Source organism: Lepidochelys kempii, chromosome 13 (assembly GCF_965140285.1).
Source record: "Lepidochelys kempii isolate rLepKem1 chromosome 13, rLepKem1.hap1, whole genome shotgun sequence".
Taxonomy (NCBI): domain Eukaryota; kingdom Metazoa; phylum Chordata; order Testudines; family Cheloniidae; genus Lepidochelys; species Lepidochelys kempii.
In genome coordinates, this window is record NC_136392.1 from 3,993,989 (window position 1) to 4,013,009 (window position 19,021).

The 19,021-nt window shown below is 43.5% G+C and overlaps 1 protein-coding gene across 6 annotated transcripts in view; it reads right to left on the reverse strand.

Annotated features, from left to right (window-relative positions):
- The window catches only part of GMEB2 (glucocorticoid modulatory element binding protein 2), a 43,496-nt gene that overhangs the window by 13,997 nt on the left and 10,478 nt on the right, over nt 1–19,021 (reverse strand). For 2 of the 6 annotated variants that reach the window (XM_073308877.2, XM_073308884.2), the window contains exons 3-5: nt 4,241–4,338; nt 2,867–2,994; nt 792–895 (exon numbers count right to left, since the gene is read on the reverse strand). In XM_073308877.2, coding sequence (XP_073164978.1) covers nt 792–895; nt 2,867–2,994; nt 4,241–4,338 — 330 coding nt within the window. Of the gene's footprint in view, nt 1–791; nt 896–2,866; nt 4,022–4,240; nt 4,339–15,517; nt 17,425–19,021 lie in introns of all 6 variants that reach the window. The other 4 variants (XM_073308883.2, XM_073308880.2, XM_073308882.2 and 1 more) reach the window with 4 other exon arrangements.

Genomic DNA, 19,021 nt, shown 5'->3' on the forward strand with positions numbered 1-19,021 from the left:
GATTTTGGTCAGACAGAAGTCTGGAGCTGGTGCTCTGGGAGACCGTAAGGAAAGGAATTCCTGTAGTCAAGGCCAGAGAAGAGGAAGACACAAATAAGCATTTTGGCAAAAAAAAGTGGTTTAAGACTGACATAACACAACCATATGGATAGATTAATTTCCTGCAGCAGGGAGTGTGGATTCAGTAGGTGGCACTCTTCTTTCAATCAGAATGAACCAATGCTCTGGAAAGGTGTTCAAGAGCATTCTGCTGCACAAGTTCTGTCTTTTAGAAGAGATGTAAACAACACAGTCTGACAACTTGTGGCCATTAAAGATCTCATGACACTATTTGTAAGAGGACATAGGGTTTTAGTCCTTGTCAAGTTCCAGATAAGGCAATTAACATTTGCCTTTCCAAATTTCCCCAGCTTTTCCAACTGGATAGTGTATTCTCTTCACTTCCTGTTCTAAAACCGTTAAGCGCTATTGCTGTGTGGCTGTTACAACTGCCATGCACCACCCTAGAGGCAGCTGCATATCACATTGTTGCCCTGGGACTATGACAGGTAGTGACAGTCCCTCATTTCTTAACTACCTCTGCCTACCTGCAACAAGGAAAACACTTACAGGAAACTGATCACTGGATGGATAGGCAGTTATTGGGACAAATTTTCAGTGTGTTCAGTGGCACACATCCACTCAGTCGCTTAACAGCTGTATCAGAGCATGTGGAGGATCCTTCTGGATTCTCCCAGAAAGAAGAAACCCCAGCCATCAATGCACATATACAAGCAAGCAAAAAGACTAACCTGAGCATGATCCCATTCATCCGGATTGCTCGCTTCCAGTCCTTCAGGGTTGACTTCCCAGCCAAGTGGACAAACTCTTTGGGACTAATTAGGTGATCATCATACTGCAAAGGGGAGAAATGTAACATGGTGTGACGCAGCAGGAAAAATGCAGACTTGTTCCACATGAGAGGACAGCAATATGTTATACCAGGGTGCATAAACTGTATTTAGCACTGTGCCCAGTGACAGAGCAGAATGACCTTGATGGCCAAGTTTAATATTACTGTGAAAACCAAAGCTGGGCTCATACCAAAACTCCTGATCTGAAGAACCACAAAGTTTGATACGACTCTCTGGGCTAGGCCCACCTCTAGTGAAAATCACCCACCAGGATATTGTGATTACACTAAAATATATCCTAATAAGAGCCAAGAGTCTGAACTTTGGCAGAAATTGGTTACAAATTCTTCTCCTAGCTCTGTACATACCACAAAGCGTCAGACAGGAAGGCCATACAAGATCCATCCTAATGCGGTTTGTGCAAAATATAATTTGCATTATAGTGTTCTGTTCCATACCATGTGCAACTAACACACTATTTTATTTAGCTCTCATCTGCTCCCACTATCAAGCAAACTAGTGACAAAAAACAGATTGTTCCCACCCACCATTAGTATCCAGTCTTCCTACCAGCATGTTGCCCAATGGTCAACCCCACAAAGCACTTCAACAATGACTTGACCAGAAGAGATGCTAAGATTAAGGCTCTTTGGCCACTCAGTTCATAGAATATCAGGATTGGAAGGGACCTCAGGAGGTCATCTAGTCCAACCCCTTGCTCAAAGCAGGGCCAATCCTCAATTTTTGCCCCAGATCCCTAAATGGCCACCTCATGGATTGAACTCACAACCCTGGGTTTAGCAGGCCAATGCTCAAACCACTGAGCTACCACCCCAAATCTTTGGCCTTTGCAGAGTTAGTTAACAAGCACAATTAGTGCCAACTGCAGCAGCCACTTTTATGATGTGGACATCTCTTACTGGGAACTAGATTGAGACAACCAGCATATTTCATATTGAATAGCCATGTGACATCTTTCCTTCATTACTGACCAGGTGGATTTGAATTGGTGACCTAGTACCCCTTCTGAGGTTCTCCTTTAATAAAACTTCTATGGGGAGTTCCAGTAGGGATTTGCCACCTCCAGGTCTCTTTTCATTCCCTCCTGTGTTAACAAGTAAATGTGATATTCCCAACTGCTGCATGACATGAAACATCTACCTATAACAGGAACCAGAGTCAAGTGCAAAGAGGAAGCTGATCTCTAGTGGTAGCAGGCAAAACTGATCTGCTCCCGTCTCTACAGTTTGCTTTGGAGAGAGAGAGAGACATGGAAAGATCTCTCTCTCCAAGAGGAGGTGGAGTAGACCATCTCCTCAAAAATTCTCTGGCAGTGCAGCCTGAAAGCAGACCCTTCTTAAGGAACAGATTATTGTTTACCATTGATGCCTTACTGTGTTATCATGAAACATATGTTCTGGGAATGAAAAGTGCCCCCGACTCCTCCACTCATTAAGAGTTTTTTCACCCCCAACCATCTGGGGTAGAAAGAGTGGAAACAGGTCAATACTATCTTTACCAAGAAGGTTTGCATCACCATATCAATTTCTCTTAAACTGATCTGATAAAGGGAATGTCTACAGTTTAGAAAACTGCTCAAAAGCAGAGCCAGATTGAAGTTGAAGCTCTAGCCAGAGCTGCTCAGTTTTCTTATGAAGCACTAAGTCACAATAACAGACTGCATGAAGACAATGGTACTCGAAATAGTTTTCTCTCCTTTCCCCTTTAAAGCAGGATCTCAACATAGTTATAACAGAGTCCTGCTTCCTGACACAATCAAAGCCACATATGGATGGAGTTTAGCAAACAGGTAGAGTGATCTACCATAGCAATAGCACTGGAATGCTGGATTTCATTAGCATCTGTGGTCCTTATTCTCCTTTCTGGGCAAGGAGGGTAACCTAAGAGCACACCTCTTATCTTTATACATGTGGTCCTTCCTTAGGGACCTTCAGAGAACTCTGTACCCTCACCTGAACACATTTCACATTAATGCCTGGGCACACGAACTTCCTCCATATCAGGTTGGCTTTACTATCTCCGCAGGTGATGGGATAAACAATCTCAGCCTCCAAGCTGTCGTCCTCTTCAGCCATCTTCACTTCTCACAGGGAATGAGAGGCAGGGATTGGGGCGGGTCAAAAGGAAAATGAGTTACAACTAGTGATTACCGTCAAGAGTTTAAAGACATTTTGGGACAGAGTTTTAAAGCTTGGGAGCAAAAAGAGAAGGCAGGCAGGAACACCAGATTCTTCAGACAAATTTTTAGCCAGCCTTCAATACCAAACAGCCAGCTGACCACAGGCAAAATGAGTGCATGCCTATTTTTGCAGGTCCACAAAAGTCAATATGAAAGTTCAGTGGCTGACTGAACATTTGACCCTTTATGTGAATGCAGAAACATTTGAGATAGAGGATATAGTCACACACATTACTATGGTGCAACTGTCTATTTTCAAGGTGGTGGGTCTTCCACTGTTCCCAAAGGAGGGCTTATAAGCAGGTAATCATGTCTTTTGCAAAATGAAACACTTGCAAACCCACTTCAACTCAGTTGGTGAATATCTCCTACCTGCCTACACTGCAGTGAAGCCACTGAAGTGAGAGCCACAGGAACATTCCAAGATACAAAAGCATTAGTGTCCAGGCCCGAGCATCAACACTTTATTACAGGAATCAGAGAGTTTTGGGGAGTCACCATTTTTATTACTAGAGTAAGTTCATTAAACTTAATCCAAATAACGAAGAGGCCAGCAAACCCAAGGGAGACTTTCCAGACTAAACTGGTTTATGCCACAGCAGCCCAATTGGCAGAGACATTGTTACAATTTTTAAGTCATAAATTAGTCCTCTGCTTGCTTCTGAAACCTGTAATGCTCTTGTAAACAGACAATCTGATGATCCCATGGCTGAGCTATGGGCAAAACATATGGGTAGCAGATTTAATGGGGAATAAACTCAAGCAATCCCACTCTTAACCAGGAGAGGGCAGCAGTGTGCTAGGAAACCATATCTGCCCACTCTCCCTTTTGGGCCTTCTCACCTTCCTTTTTGTCACATGCAGCTAGGAGGCAGGATTATGGCTCTACTGTTCTGTTTCCTTGAGCAAATGACAGCTACAGTGATGCCTGCAGAAAAGGTGTGAAACCATGATCTGATCCTGAAGCTGTCAGTCTGCCTACTCTGCAAGGAGGCTCCTGGGCACTCACTGGCAGTGCGGTGTGCTCCCAGGCAGCTGAGCTAGGCAGACCTGCAACACTCAAACTCTCTAGCAGCAGGACTGCTGATGCTGCAAAGCTGCCACGAGGAAGGCTGCAGTAAAGGCCAATGCAGTACACTGAACCTACCTAAGACAGCTTCTTTCAGGTGTGTGGAAGCTGTGAAGGCAGCAGCGGCTGCAGCAGCTGCATTTTCGGTCTCCAGAGTGTCTTCATTTAGGTCGCCACTGGGAAAAGAGTTGGAGATGAAAAATTAAGGAAGTTAGATGAATCATTCCCATTTCTGATCTCTGGAGCGAGCGCTGTTTCGAAGATCACTTGTAAAAACACTTTGGTGTGAGCCAAAAGATGTCCCCGTAATCCCTAGAAACGCAGATCTCTTTCCTTAAGAAAGTATCCATTGGCAAAAGGTATGTTATCTTTTCCTCACTTTATATTGCAGCCTGATGTTGCTAACTCCAGCCCAGTACAATAACACTTGTGTGATCTCTGTGCTGCAATTTCCTGATGCGCTCATAGGAAGCTGGCTGTTTTCCTCCGCTAGCACAATGGAAATCAAAATCAGACGGTTGCCAGTCACTGGCAGGCTCTTTTAAGAAGATTCCCAAAGGCAGCAAGTGGGCAACAATCCTCAGCTGGCTGGAGGATGGACTAGATGACCTAATCGGTCTTATTTTCCATCTCCAACTTCTATGGTTCTATGCTTCTTAGCAATAGGACCCGAGAGGGCTGGAAGAATAGTAGAGTATTTCATTCAAGCTTTTCCCCCCAATATAGGTAAGGCAAAACAAAGAGGAAAAATTAACAGATTGCCTGGAAACAGGATTATATTACCTTTGTTTCTGAACTTGAGTGAATCTTGGCGATGTTTGAAAAATGTGGCAGCAGCATGGTGTGGCATGTCGAAAGTATCCAGTGTGATCAGCACCTAGAGGAGCTGATCATTCTGAATTGATGTATAGATATTTGGCATGTAATTGTACCCCAATGAACTTGCTCAATGTTAAAAGCTAGCAGTTCATACTGAATGGGAAAAGGAGAAAGGGCAAAACAAACATATAGAGGCCCCATCTACACAAGACTTTTAACCACGTTCTGGAAAACCGTGCTTAAGCATGTTTTAAACATGGTTGTCTGGGTTATAACTAGGTCTGCCAGCTGATGAATGAGAGCAAATTATGTCCAATTACTGTATTATGTATTATGTATTACTGTGTAATGTGTTTTATCCCAGGGGGAGAGTGAGGCTAGAAGGACTCTAAACGTGGATTGAATGCAGTTTGATCCTGTCCATGTTGACAATATGAAAGGGCATGAATCCATACACCCAGTGAACATAGGGACCCCAAACCATGAATTTCTGCAAAATTTGTTTTAAATTAAGTTTCTAGACCTTATGGTTTCAAGATAATTCTGCAAATGAGAACCAAATGCAAACCAAGGCAGTGCCGCTTCCTGAGTCAGGACCCAGACAGCTCCAGTGCCTCTGCTGCTGCTCAGTAACTTTGGCCATACTTCAGAGAGAAATAAATAAAACTCTGGCCAGTTTCACTTCTTGTTTTCAAAAACTTGCTGTGCAACTGTCAAGGGCCATGTCAGTGTCACACTGACGCTGCTGGGGAATGGTTTATGCAGCAGCAGAGACAGGAACTATAATTACTCACAGGGTAGGAGGATCCAGGAAATGGAGACCTGAGGAAGGAGTAGTAAGACCTGCCCTGCTTGCAACAACAAAAAGGCTCTGGAGGAGCAAAAAACCAGGAAGCTCCTCTTTACTCCAACAGTAAGAGGAAGGCATATCTTTCATTTTAGCCACTAACCAGACATTGATATGTAAGACAGCACCTCCAAGCAGGAACTGGGGTCAGCACCCTGGTAGAAATCCCACCTAGCCGGTGGAGGAGGAGGCAGGAGATGCTGGGCTTCTAACTAAAGTGTTCCACCTGGATCTCACAAGTGGGGCCACCCCTCTTCTTGCCATGTCCTGACACACAAATTAGTTAAACTATGGCCTGATTGTTAAACATGGTGAAGATAGGACTGGAAGAGAATGACGTGTGTGCGCGCATGTTGGAAAGGGAATACTCGTACATCGTGCTTTAAGAAAAAAGGGCTAAAACAAATCTGACAGTTATGATTTCAGAACACAGCATGCACATGGGTGATGTGCAGAAATTATCTTACAATGCACATTGGTATTTGGGGATAAATCTAAAGACCTACAGAGTAGCTCATGTCATTGCTGTCCCTCCCCATTCCTCCCAGTCACTTAGAGCAGAAATCAAAGTAGGAGTTGCTAGCCTCAGCTTAATACCTTGCTCTCCATGCCTGGAATACCTGCACTTGCTGTGATGATGGAAGTCAGAGCCCCTGCTAGGTTTCAGTTTGCTCATGCATCATTGGAGAATTGCAGGGACATGTTTAATTCTTTCTACTGGATACTTAGGCCTTGTCTAACTACAGAGTTTTGTTGAGAAAAGGCAGCTTTTGTCGACAAACCAGTGAACACGTACACAATGCAACGCAACTTTTGTCGGCAAAAATGCTGTTTCGTTGACAAAATAAAAAACACCCAGACGAGAGAAATAAGGCTTTTTGTGCAAAATTTTTGTTGACGAAGTGCCAGTGTAGACACCATGCTTGATTTTATCACTCTACTTGGCCTCCAGGAGGTGTCCCACAATGCTCAATCTGACTGCTCTGGTCACCGGTTTGAACTCAACTGCCCTGCAGCCAGGTAAACAACCCTGCCCCTCCGCATTAGAAGCCCCGGGAATTATTGAAATTCCATTTCTCGTTGGCTCGCAGTGGAGAGGTCTCATCGCATCTTTCCATGGAACCATGGCGGGTTATCGCAGCAAATGCTCTCCCACTTGGACCACTGCAGAGCTGCTGGATCTGATCAGTATATGGGGAGAGGAGGCTGGGCAGTCCCAGCTGTACTTGAGATGTAGGAATTTTGATACTTACAGGCAGATCTGTCAAGGCTTGTGTAAAAAGGGATATGATCCACAAGCTGCAGTGCAAAGCCAAGATAAAGGAGCTGAGGCAGGTATACTATAAGGCGAGGGAGGCAAATCGTCGCTCCGGTGCTGCACCTAAGACCTGCCAGTTCTATAAGGAGCTGTATACTATCATCGGTTGCGACCCCACCTCCACCGCCAAGAGCCCTATGGCTACTTTGGAGGGAACGGAGGCAGCGGAAAGAGAACCTAGCCTAGAAGACAAAGTCATTGATGAAGAGGTGGAGTTAGATGATGATGTGGCGCTCCCGGCAGGGTTGCCCGGTGGGGCAGGCATCCAGGAACTGTTCAGCACTCTGGAGTTGTCTAGCCAGTCTCAGCAGTTGCTCTCCGGTAAGCAAGAAGCAGGAGAGGAGACGCCTGGTAAGTGGCTTTGGTTTCTGTAGTGCAGAGGTGGGTTCAGGGTTAAGAAATGTGGGAGGCTGGCTGTGTTTCTGTGTGCTGGACATTTCCCCATGCAGCTAATCATTACGGCAGAACAGGAAGTTGATGCACACTGAGCTTTCACAGGAATCCCGCAGAGAGATCTCTAGGAAAGATTCCTGGAAGTACTCGGCAATCCTCTGCTGAAAGTTCCTTGGTAGCTTTGTTCCTTCCCCCATTGTAGGAAACTTTCCCGCGTCATTTGGCAATCAATCACTTATGCAGGGACCAAAGTGGCACGCAGGCAAGCAGCATAGGGACCAGGGTGGAAGCCACAAGCGTGTAGTAGATGTACCCTCTCTTCCCTGCTTACCCTCAGGAATGACATATCTGCTACAATGACCCTCACCTGTGGAAAAGTGGGAGAGAATTTTGAATTTTTTCCCTAGTTGGCTGCATTGCAACCCTTGCAGAGTGCTGCACCGCAACCCTTGCGGAGCGCTCTTTTCCCCATGTAGAGTGCCCCCCAGCCAACATTCACCATGCTTTGGGTGTTTGCCAAGATATGTGCTTGCCAAGGGTCAGTGAGAAAGTTACTGTAAAGTTACCAGAGGTGTATTTTACTGAAATGTTTCAATGCTGTGCGTGAACTTAACAATCATGCTTCTGTGCATTGTTCCTTGTGCTTTGGCAGATGTGGCCTTCAGGAACACCCCACACATACCGGCCGAGCGTCTCCACCAGATAAGAAAGCGCCCAAGACGGAGCAAAGACGACATGTTCCAGGAGGTACTGCACTTCTCCAATGCAAAGAAAAGGGAACGCAAGGCATGGAGGGAAGTGGAAAGGGAGGACAGAAAATAAAATCAGGAGTTTGTAAAGGATGTTACTGAGCAGATGATTAAAGTCATGGAGGAGCAAACACAGATGCTGAAGTCCCTAATAATGCTGCAGACTGAGCAGATGCATGCCCACCCTCCCCTACAGCACGTTCAGAACTTGTTTACATGTCCCCACAAACTCTGCCCGCACAGTCCTTTCTGAGAGGTCTCTGTTTCCCCTTCACTCCACCTCCTTGGACAACTTTCAAAATGATACCTGGACATACACACAGCTCTGAAAGTCTGCCTTTCCCTGGTACCTCCTTTCCCACCAAGCCCCTTTCTGTGTGTTTGTGTGTTGTTTCTTGTTTATTAAAAGCAAAGTTTTTGAACAGTAACTCATCTTTATTTGTTTCCTACAAATTGAGATAGTAGGCACTACCAATACACAGGCACTGTAATCATTTGCTTACTGGAATGTAAAGCCCCAAATGTCACCATTGCTTCTCAGGAAAACTACATGTAATGTAACACTGCAGCACCAATCACAGAGATATACATTACTGGTTCTCATTTGAAAGCGTTGCCTCAAAGCCTCTCTGATTTGAATTGCCCCACTCTGGGCCCCTCTGATAGCCATGGTATCTGGCTGCTCAAAATCAACAGCCAAGTGGTCTGCCTCAACACTCCACCCCCAGCAAACCTTTCACCCTTAGCTTCACAAAAATTATGCAATGTACAACACGCGGCTATGACCATGGGAATATTATCCTTATTGAGGTCTAACCTACCATAAAGGCATCGCCAGCGCGCCTTTAATCTGCCAAAGGCACATTCCACTGTCATCCAGCACCTACTCAGCCTGTGGTTGAACTGCTCCTTGCTGCTGTCCAGATCCCCCTGTAAGGTTTCATCCCTCTGTAAGAGGTAGGCCAGGTCTCCCAGGATCACTATGAGCATTAACCATCCCCCACTATAATCTTCTGGTCTGGAAAGAAAGTCCCCGCTTATAGCTTTTTATACAGGCCAATGTTCTTGAAGTTGTGTACGTTCTGCACCTTCCCGGACCACCACACGTTGATATCAGCAAAACGCCCACGGTGATCCACAAGGGCCTGCAACACCATGGAGAAATACCCCTTCCTATTGATGTACTCCATCACAAAGTGGTCTGATGCCAAAATTGGAATACGTGTGTCATTTATTGCCTGTCCAGTTAGGGAAACCCATTTCTGCAAAGCCATCCACTATTTCACATACATTTACCAGAGTCATGGTCCTTTGTAGCAGGATGCGATTAATTGCCCTATACACTTGCATTAACACAGCCCCAACGGTTGACTTCCTGACTCCAAATTGATTCACAACCGACCAGTAGCAGTCTGGAGTCGCCAGCTTCCACACAGCGATTGCCATGCACTTCTTTACCAATAGGGCAGGTCTCAATCTGGTGTCCTTGTACCATAGTGCTGGGGCGAGCTCCGCGCACAGTTCCAGGAAGTTGGCTTTCCGCAGCCAAAAGTTCTGTAGCCACTGCTCGTCATCCCAGACATGCATGACGATATGATCCCACCATTCAGTGCTTGTTTTCTGAGCCCAAAAAGCGACGGTTCACCCTCTGCAGCTGTTCTGTGAAAGCCAAAGCAATCTAAAGTTGCATGTCACACAGCATGTCAGGCAACTGGGAGTCTTCTTCAGTTAGGAACTTCATGATTAACTGCGCTGCCTTCGCGATGTCTTCATGACAGTTATCAGAGCATAGGAGAGCAGTGCAGGATCTATCTCCTCTCACAAAGATGCTGGGGTGCACAGCAAACAAGGGCCGTTGAAAAATGCTGTGAAAGAAAGCTGGAAGCCTATGGAATGCTGGGGCAGAAAGCAATGCATCATGGGATATTGAGCCAGGTCCCAAGATGCGCCGCGATCTGCTCTGCCTTCCCACAACACCTAGCAGCAGAAGGTGTTGAGCTGGACTGTGCGATAGGTACCCACAGTGCATTGCTCATATTGTCGATGATAGTGCCCAAACTGTGGATACGCTCTGCCGACACAGGGAGCAAGTGTGAACCTGACATACAGATTTTTATTATAGCAATTTTTGAGTATCGACATCACTTTTGTTGACAAAACTCTGTAGTGTAAACCAGGCCTAACTTCTCCCTTGTTTCTTTTTTGCAACTGAAAATGTTTTACTAAAGATCTGTGAACAAACCAAACCAACCCATGAATACAGATGTGCATTTTATAGCATCTCTGTGTACCCCATAGTTCAGGCTGCCTGGCATCCGATGAAGTGAGCTGTAGCTCATGAAAGCTTATGCTCAAATAAATTTTGTTAGTCTCTAAGGTGCCACAAGTCCTCCTTTTCTTTTTGTGGATACAGACTAACAACTGCTACTCTGAAACCTATACATATAGTATAAGCCACTGCAGCCATAGGCAGACAGCTAATTAAAGACACTATATCAAAGTGTTCCTCTACTTCCTGCCTTGTACTAGTGGCTCTCCCCATCTTTCAGTGCTTGCTAATGGAAGGAGAGACAAACAACTGGCTCTGCATGGCTTCCCTATCCTCCCAGTTAGTTCCTGGCTTGCAGCAGCTTAATCTGCAGAGTACATGCAAAATAGACTATTTAAAGAGAAGAAATTTTAAAAATATACACAAATGTGAAATATATTTAGGCTACTTTGGACTGTAAATATTTCTTCTTTACACTCAGGGGATGCTGTTGCAATCTTAGCTAGCACAGAACACTGATGCTATATGTGTTAATTTTTCACAGAAGATTCCCATGCAAGAAAGCAAGGGCATACTGGCCACTTGATAGAGAACATCTCTGGCTATCTGTCTGCATAGCCATCTCTACTGGATTTTAAAGACCTGCATTTGGATTTTCTGGCAAACAGGCCCAGTGTAATTAGCGCAGTACATTCTCTCCACCTCTCTGAAGTCCTGAGGTGGGGAAGGGAGAAAGAGGAAATAATAGTTAACAAATTTCCTGACACTTCAGCAGTTTCACTCTGTATAAACTGGGTGTGCTAAGCAGGAGTTTATGGAGGATGTAAATCTAAAGTCTGGCCTGCTCTGATAAAGAGGGGGAGGAGGGCGGGACTGAAGTGACTGATTGACTGACTCAATGATTCATTGGCTGATTACATAAGACAGTGCTAGGGTACACAGGAAAGTCAAGTTCAGGAGCTACCGGTTTTTCCCTTCTGACTTTTCAGCAGATGACTGTAGGGTAGAGCTACAGTGTCAAGAATCAGGTTTCAGAGTAGCAGCCGTGTTAGTCTGTATTCGCAAAAAGAAAAGGAGTACTTGTGGCACCTTAGAGACTAACCAATTTATTTGAGCATAAGCTTTCGTGAGCCACAGCTCACTTCATCGGATGCAAGAAATTGTCAAGAAGTGTCAAGAAATTGCTCTCCCTTCCAGCCACAGGACTAGTATCTTGTTCACACAGATCAGGGGCAGCTATAATGTGGAGATAGGGGATCTTGTGTGGGAGGCATCTCAGAATCATGAGGTAGATGAAAACTCCTAGGATTTCAGAGTTCCTGCTTTGGATAAGTAACAGCACTGGAGAGGAGGAAATAGGATATTCTGATACACGGGTCTCTCAATCTCTCCTGTTGAAGCTGTTCCACTGTGTATAAATAATTAGTCAATGGAGTAGGGAACTACACAAAAATGACGATGCTAGTTAGGTAGAAATTAAAAAGAGCAGTCACAAGGGTCAAATACCTGCATGCAGCATGGAGACTACTTAAAAACACCACAAGAGAGGCTCAGATTAAAAGTATACCCCAAATCAAAAAAGACAGCAGGAAGAACAAAATAATGCCACCAAGGCTAAACAAAAGAGCAATGGAAGCCATTAGATGCAAAAATGCATCATTTAAAATTTGGTCATCAAATCCTAATGAAGAAAATAGGAAGGAACACAAACTCTGGCTAGTAAGTTGTAAAAGTATAATACGGCAGGCCAAGAAATAATTTGAGAAGCAACTTGCTAAAGATGCAAAAGCTAACAGTACATAAGAAGCAGGAAGCCTACCAAACAGGCAGTGCAACCACTAGATGACAAACGTGTTAAAAAGAGCACTACTTAAGGAAGACAAGGTCATTGTAGAGAAGCAAAATGAATTATTTGCATCGGTCTTCACTGCCAAGCATGTGGGGGAGATACTCTCATCAGAGGTAATCTTTTGGGGGGACAAATCTGCAGTACTGTCCCAAACTGATGTGTCAATAGAGGAGGTTTTAGAACAAACTGTTAAATTAAACAGTAATAAGTCACCATCAGATGGTATTCACCCAAGAGTTCTGAAGGAACTCAAATATGAAATTGCAGAACTAAGTGTAGTATGTAACCTATGACTGAAATCAGCTCCTCTACCAAATGACTAGAAGGTAGCTAACATAATGCTGATTTTTAAAATGGACTCCAGAGAAGATCCTGGAAATTACAGGCTGGTAAACCTAACTTCAGTACTGACAAATTGGCAGAAACTTTTTAAAAAACAAAAACCCAGAATTATCATAGACACATAGATAAACACGATTTACTGGGGAAACAGTCAACACAGCTTTTGTAAAGGGAAATCATGCTTCACCAATCTATTAGAATTCTTTGAGGGAATCAACAAGCATTTGGATATGGGTAAGCTAGGATGTACCTGGATTTTCAGAAAGCCTTTGACAAGGTCCCTCACCAAAGGCTCTTAAAGCAAATTAAGCAGCCACTGGATAAGAGGGAAAGTCCTCTCATGAACTGGTTGAAAGACAGGACACAACGGGTAGGAATGGAGAGAGCTGAACAGTGGGGTCCTCCCCTTAGGGATCTGTAACTGGGACCTGTGCTGTTCAACATATTCATTAATGATTTGGAAAAGGGGGGAGGAACAGTGAAGTGGCAAAGTTTACAGACAGTAAAAAATTATTCAAGATAGTTAAGGCCAAAAGCAGACTGCAAGGAGTTACAGAAAGATCTCAAAAAACTGGGTGACTGGGCAACAAAATGATTAAATTCAACATTGATAAATGCACATTGGAAAAAATGATCCCAACTACACATATTGAATGGTGGGTTCTAAATTAGCTTTTACTACCCAAGGAACAGATCTTGGACTCAATGTGGATAGTTTTCTGAAAACTTCCACTCAGTGTGCAGCAGCAGTCAAAAAGGCTAACAGTAGGTCAGGAACTATTAGGAAACAGATAGAAAAGGAGGAAAAAAATGTAATAATGCCACTATATAAATACATGGTTCCTGAATACTGTGTCCAGCTCTGGTCTCCCCATTTAAGAAAGGATATAATGGAAATGAAGAAGGGCAACAAAGATGATCCAGGATAAGGAATGACTTGCATACAAGGAGAAACTAAAAAGATTAAGGCTGTGCACCTTAGAAAAGGGATTACTAAGGGCGGATACGCAGAGCTCTAGAAAACCATGAATGGTGTGGAAAGAGTGAAAAGGGAAGTGTTATTTACCCTTTCCCACAATACAAAAACCAGTTGTCACCGGATGAAATTAATAGGGGGAGTATGTCAATACAGAAAAAAGAGGAAATACTTTTTGACACAATGTACAACTAGCCTGTGGAACTTATTGACATGGGATGTTGTGATGGCCAAAAGTATAACAGGGTTCAAAAAAACTGGATAACATCATGGAGAATGGGTCCATCAAAGGCTATTAGCCAAAATGGTCAGGGAGACAACCTGGTGCTCAGAGTGACCCTAAGCAGGAGTGGAGGAGAGGGATGAATTGCTCCATAATTGCCCTGTTCTGTACTCTCCCTCTGAAGCTCTGCTACAGGCTACTGTCAGAGACAAGATACTAGACAAGATGGACCATTGTCTGACCCAGTATGGCATCTCTTATGACATGAACCTGGTCATGTCATGAACTGGATATGAACTCACTCCCAGGTGAGTGCCCTAACCACCAGGCAATAGAGTCACTCAGTCTTTCTCTGGCCCTATGACTATTTAATTATTTATACTCAGTGGAATAGCTTCAACAGGAAAGAGCCCCACATCAGAATATTCTATAGCTCAGTGGTTAGGCCACTTACCTGCTGAGGGAGACCCAGGTTCAAATCTCTTGTTCACATCAGGTAAAGTGGGGAATGGAACTTGGGTCTCGCACATTTGTAGGAGAGTGGCCTGACCACTTATAAAGGAGGTGCACACACCCCACAAATTATTCACCCAACTCAATCCCTGACAACCTACATCAACAATTCACTGGCCCAAATAATTTTGACGATGACCTGCTGCAGAACATGCTTATTCTGTCTGTATCGGACTGTCACATGTATGTTCAGCATGAAGGATCGTTTTAAGTCAAGTCATGCTCCAAGCCTCACCCACATATACATTTCACTTCCTAGGTAGTGCTGTGCTTTTCTGAAGTCTTGCTAGGCATATGGCAGGCCTGCAAACCTGCAGAGTCAGAACTGCAGATGCTGAGCTGACACATACAGGGAAGACTGTTCGAGGAGTAAGAGTCTAACACCAGGGAAGAAAGGAATAATTGTAATTCAATAATTCAAGTTTGCCACAGGATTCCTTCCCAGCAATTTGTTAAATTTATCTAGGGGAACAGCCAAAGTACCATTTTAGTTGGACCTGCCTTGTGGTGGTTGCAAAAGAGAGACAGATCTATCTCTTACATACAGAACACCAGTACACCACGGGCCTCATTCAGATCTCTCTCACATGGGTGTAAATTAGGAACAAAAACCAGCGTATGCTAGAGAAGAGTCAGGTTCTATACCTTCTATTACTTTTAGCGATTACTTTTGGCAGGGAAAACTAATCCAGCTGCATCTTAAATCCCAACCTCTAATAACCTTCAACAGTCTTTGAGACAATAACTCAGGACACTGTTGAGGCGCCTATAAAATGATATTTTCCCCAGAGGTTTAACTGGAAGAAAAAAGGCACTTGAAATGGAATATACCAATTTTCCTTCTCTGCTTCGCCACACCCCTTTCTCCCCCCCCAACCCCCGTTTCTGTTCCCCTGTGCAGATGCAGGACAGTTGTGTACCTCAGCAGACAGAGGTGGGTGGGATGGGAGAGTACTCAAATAAGTTTCTCCAGTTACAACAGCGTGTCCCACCACCAAACAAGTATTTGCATTAGGTGGTTGTCATGACAAAGCTGTGGGAGGCAGCCGCTGCTCACATTTCATCAGACAGGATCATTCAAGCTTCTCCCCAGAAGGAGCCATAAACCAGAGGAGGAAAAAACAGTAAATGGCAGCAGACTTCCCAATCTATTTCAAAAAAGAGATTGTTTTGGTCAAAGAAATCTGTTTGGAGCCAATTTCATTGTAAATATGAAAATGAATTTCCTGCCTGCTGAAAATCCAGAAGCTCTGGAAGCACCAACATGTATACATGCTCTGGGTATAAGCCAGGGAAGTGCCAAGGAAAATTCAACCAAATAACATGAACAGCCCTTCACTACTTAGGACTTCTGTGTATAAACAGGCCATTTTCATTTTGTGAACACAAAGAGTTAGCCAATCTAGGAAAATCTAGGAAAGTCTAGGAAAATAAGGAATGAACACAAACCAGGCAGTACAGTATCTAGAGTATCAACTTAAAAACTGATTTCAAACATGAGAAAAAACTACATTTTACAGCCATTCCAAGTTCACTGTTACGTAGGATTTTGAGAAGCACAACTCTGTTCTATATCTCGGTAGTGTTTTTGCTAAGGGCCTATTAGTAATTACCCTGGCGCTGCTGAAAATTACAGAAAGAAGGTCTCTGCAGAATGCTGCTAAAATCCTGGACCCAAAAATACACATTGCGAACAAAAGATTTTGCTATATCACAATATGAAAACAGTTGTGGATCAATTTCCTGACATGGGCACACGGTTCAGTGAATAAAACACTGATTTAGTCACCTGTTTTCACTCCCAACTGATTCATGTCCACCTTAATGTGCACATCTCTGAAAAGTGACCACTTTAAAAAGGTACTTTTTCATTTAAAAGACATTTTCCTTAGGATTTGTGCACATATCTGCTTCGTGTCCAAAAACGGTTTGTACTGCTTTTCTACTCTAACATAGAACGAGCTGTGGATTCTATTCTAGTTTGAGTATTAAACAGAATTACCAATAATTCCAATCATTACAGCTGAAGAGTCCCACTGAAGATAGCAGGCTTATGAAGATGTCACTGAGTGCATAATTTGAAGACAGAGGAGTTGCACAGATGCCATTGAGGTCCTATTGGTTGCAATGATGCAGGAGATCGAAAGAGCACAGTGACTCTCTCCAAGATGAGTTTGTAGGGATGAAAATTAGAAGCAGCATCCTTTTACTTATGAACTACATGTTTGAAGTGGGGCGCTGATGGGGGGACTGCTGATGTATTAGTGTGGCTCTTCGGCAATATACATTGGTAAATTCTGGCTCCTTCTCCGGCTCAGGTTGGCCACCCCTGGTTTAGAAGACTTCAGCTCACACCAGAGGGGATGGTGGTTCCTACTACTAAAATACACGCAAACCAGCAGGACACTGTGTGATCTGTGTTTGAGGAGTTTAGGAATAAGATGGCATGGGGACTGTATTTCCAATTACCTCAAGGATAAATGAAGTCAATGGGAATTTGGAATGTGCAAGGAATGCAGCATCAGACTCTCAGAAGCTAATCCAGTTATCTCAGCATGGTCTACCTATACTATAGCTGAAGCACTGATACATAAAGGACTTCAGCATCTAATAGACTCTTCACTTCATTAGAAATATAATCCTGCCTCTATGTCCAGCACTACAGTGAATTATGGCCTTAACTTAATACAAATCTATGCAAATGCACACCCTGTTGATGCAAATTTTGAATAAGAGAGAGTTAAGTATTCCAGTTGCAGGTTTTGTTAGTGCATTATGCTTAGAGGGACAACGGTATTAATCCAAGGTAGCTGGTACACTGTGTTATTTCAATCAATTTCCAGTTTTTTTAAAATTAGATCAGCATAGGATCATTTAGAGCTACCTATAGTTATTTAATTTTTGTTTCAACCATTTTGTTTACTTGAAATGATTATTAATTGCATTTAACAGACATTTGCTGACCTGAAAAAAGAAAAAGAAGAGGAAAAACAAAGTAAAAAAGATGTAAAACTCAGTACACACATGGATGCCTACATGTTTAAAAAAAAAAAAAAAAAAAAGAATCCTGCACTAGCAAGGAGACTGGCTCTGTCTAGGTATTTATATGACCTTCAGCCCCGGTGAACATTATCAAATTTATCCTCAGTATCTGTGAGGGGTAGGAAAGTGCTATTATCCCCATTTCACAGATGATGAACTAAGGTTCAGAAAGACTAAGTGTCTTACCCACAATCACACAGGCAGTCTGGGCACAGCTAAGAATTTAGCCCAGATCTCCCTTGTCCCATTCAAGTGCCTTAACCATAAAACCTCCCAGCTTCCTCTCTAGGGATAACCTAGCATGTCTTTTCCATCTCTAAAATATATGGTAATGATACTGTAGTAATGATACTGTAGTAGAAAAAGAAGAGTAAAAGACTCAGCAAACATATAATGTTTCCACAGCAGATGGACCACAGCAGATGGAACTAGTGGTCAATTAACTGCTGCTCAAGAGAAGGCCCCCTCTCCCTACCTTATTACTTTGTATGTCTTAGCAAGTAAGCATAAGGGTGATTCAAGGAGAAAACCCACTGGAGTCCTCTGCACTGTTCTTAATATGAAAAGGGACACTGTGACACCTATTTGATGTCAGCAAAATGCTGGGAGGTGAGAGTGTGGGATTGCAAAAGGATCTCCTCACATGATTTCATGGAGAGGAGAGTGCTGTACCCTGTATTCTTTCCCCACTCACCCAAGGAAAACAACAATATTTACTTTAACTTTTTTTGCTTTAATTTAAAGCCATTTGTCCATCTTGAATGTTTGGGAGGAGATATCCCCCTTTGCTTCAGGGCCTGTCTGCATTACAGTTTAAGACATTCCAACAACTAACAGTTTCCATGGCCAGTGTGGACATGAATGCATCACACTCCCCTCAACCAAGAACTGTGTTTTGAAACCTCGCTATAGTCTCCATCTGTGCTACAAAAATGAAAGAGCTTAACAACAGTGATTAAACTCTACTGTACCAGAACCAAGCTATAATACAGTTTAGTACAGCATGTATGGATAAGACCAACCAAACTCAAAAAATCAAAGCATTAGCTCAAGCAGAAGCCTAGTTTAGTCTTTGCAGCAATTCCTACAATATCAGGCAATTTGGTTGTCCCCTGACCCAGATACAACATGGCTTGGGCCTGCAAGGTAGATAAAACCAAAGTGATTTTTACCATGGCCCTGAGGCTCATGTCAGGTCAGCCAAAATCCAGGATTGTAGCAGAATATGGTTAAACCCTATTTGGGAACAGTGTATGCTACAAAACCAAACCATGTTTTAACAATGTCAGTGTTGTAACAGAAGTTCCTTCAACATAGTAAAAATTACAGTGTAGACAAGACATCCAGCTAAAGCCTAGTTTTAACCCAACTTGGCCACTCCAAAATTTAACAGCTGTTGGTAAACCCTGTTTTTCTGGCTACATATACTTGGCCACAGATAATCAGGAAGGGAATATGGGGATTATTAATCTAACTCTACTTGGTTAGCATGGTATCCAAGGTGGTGGGGGAAATCTTG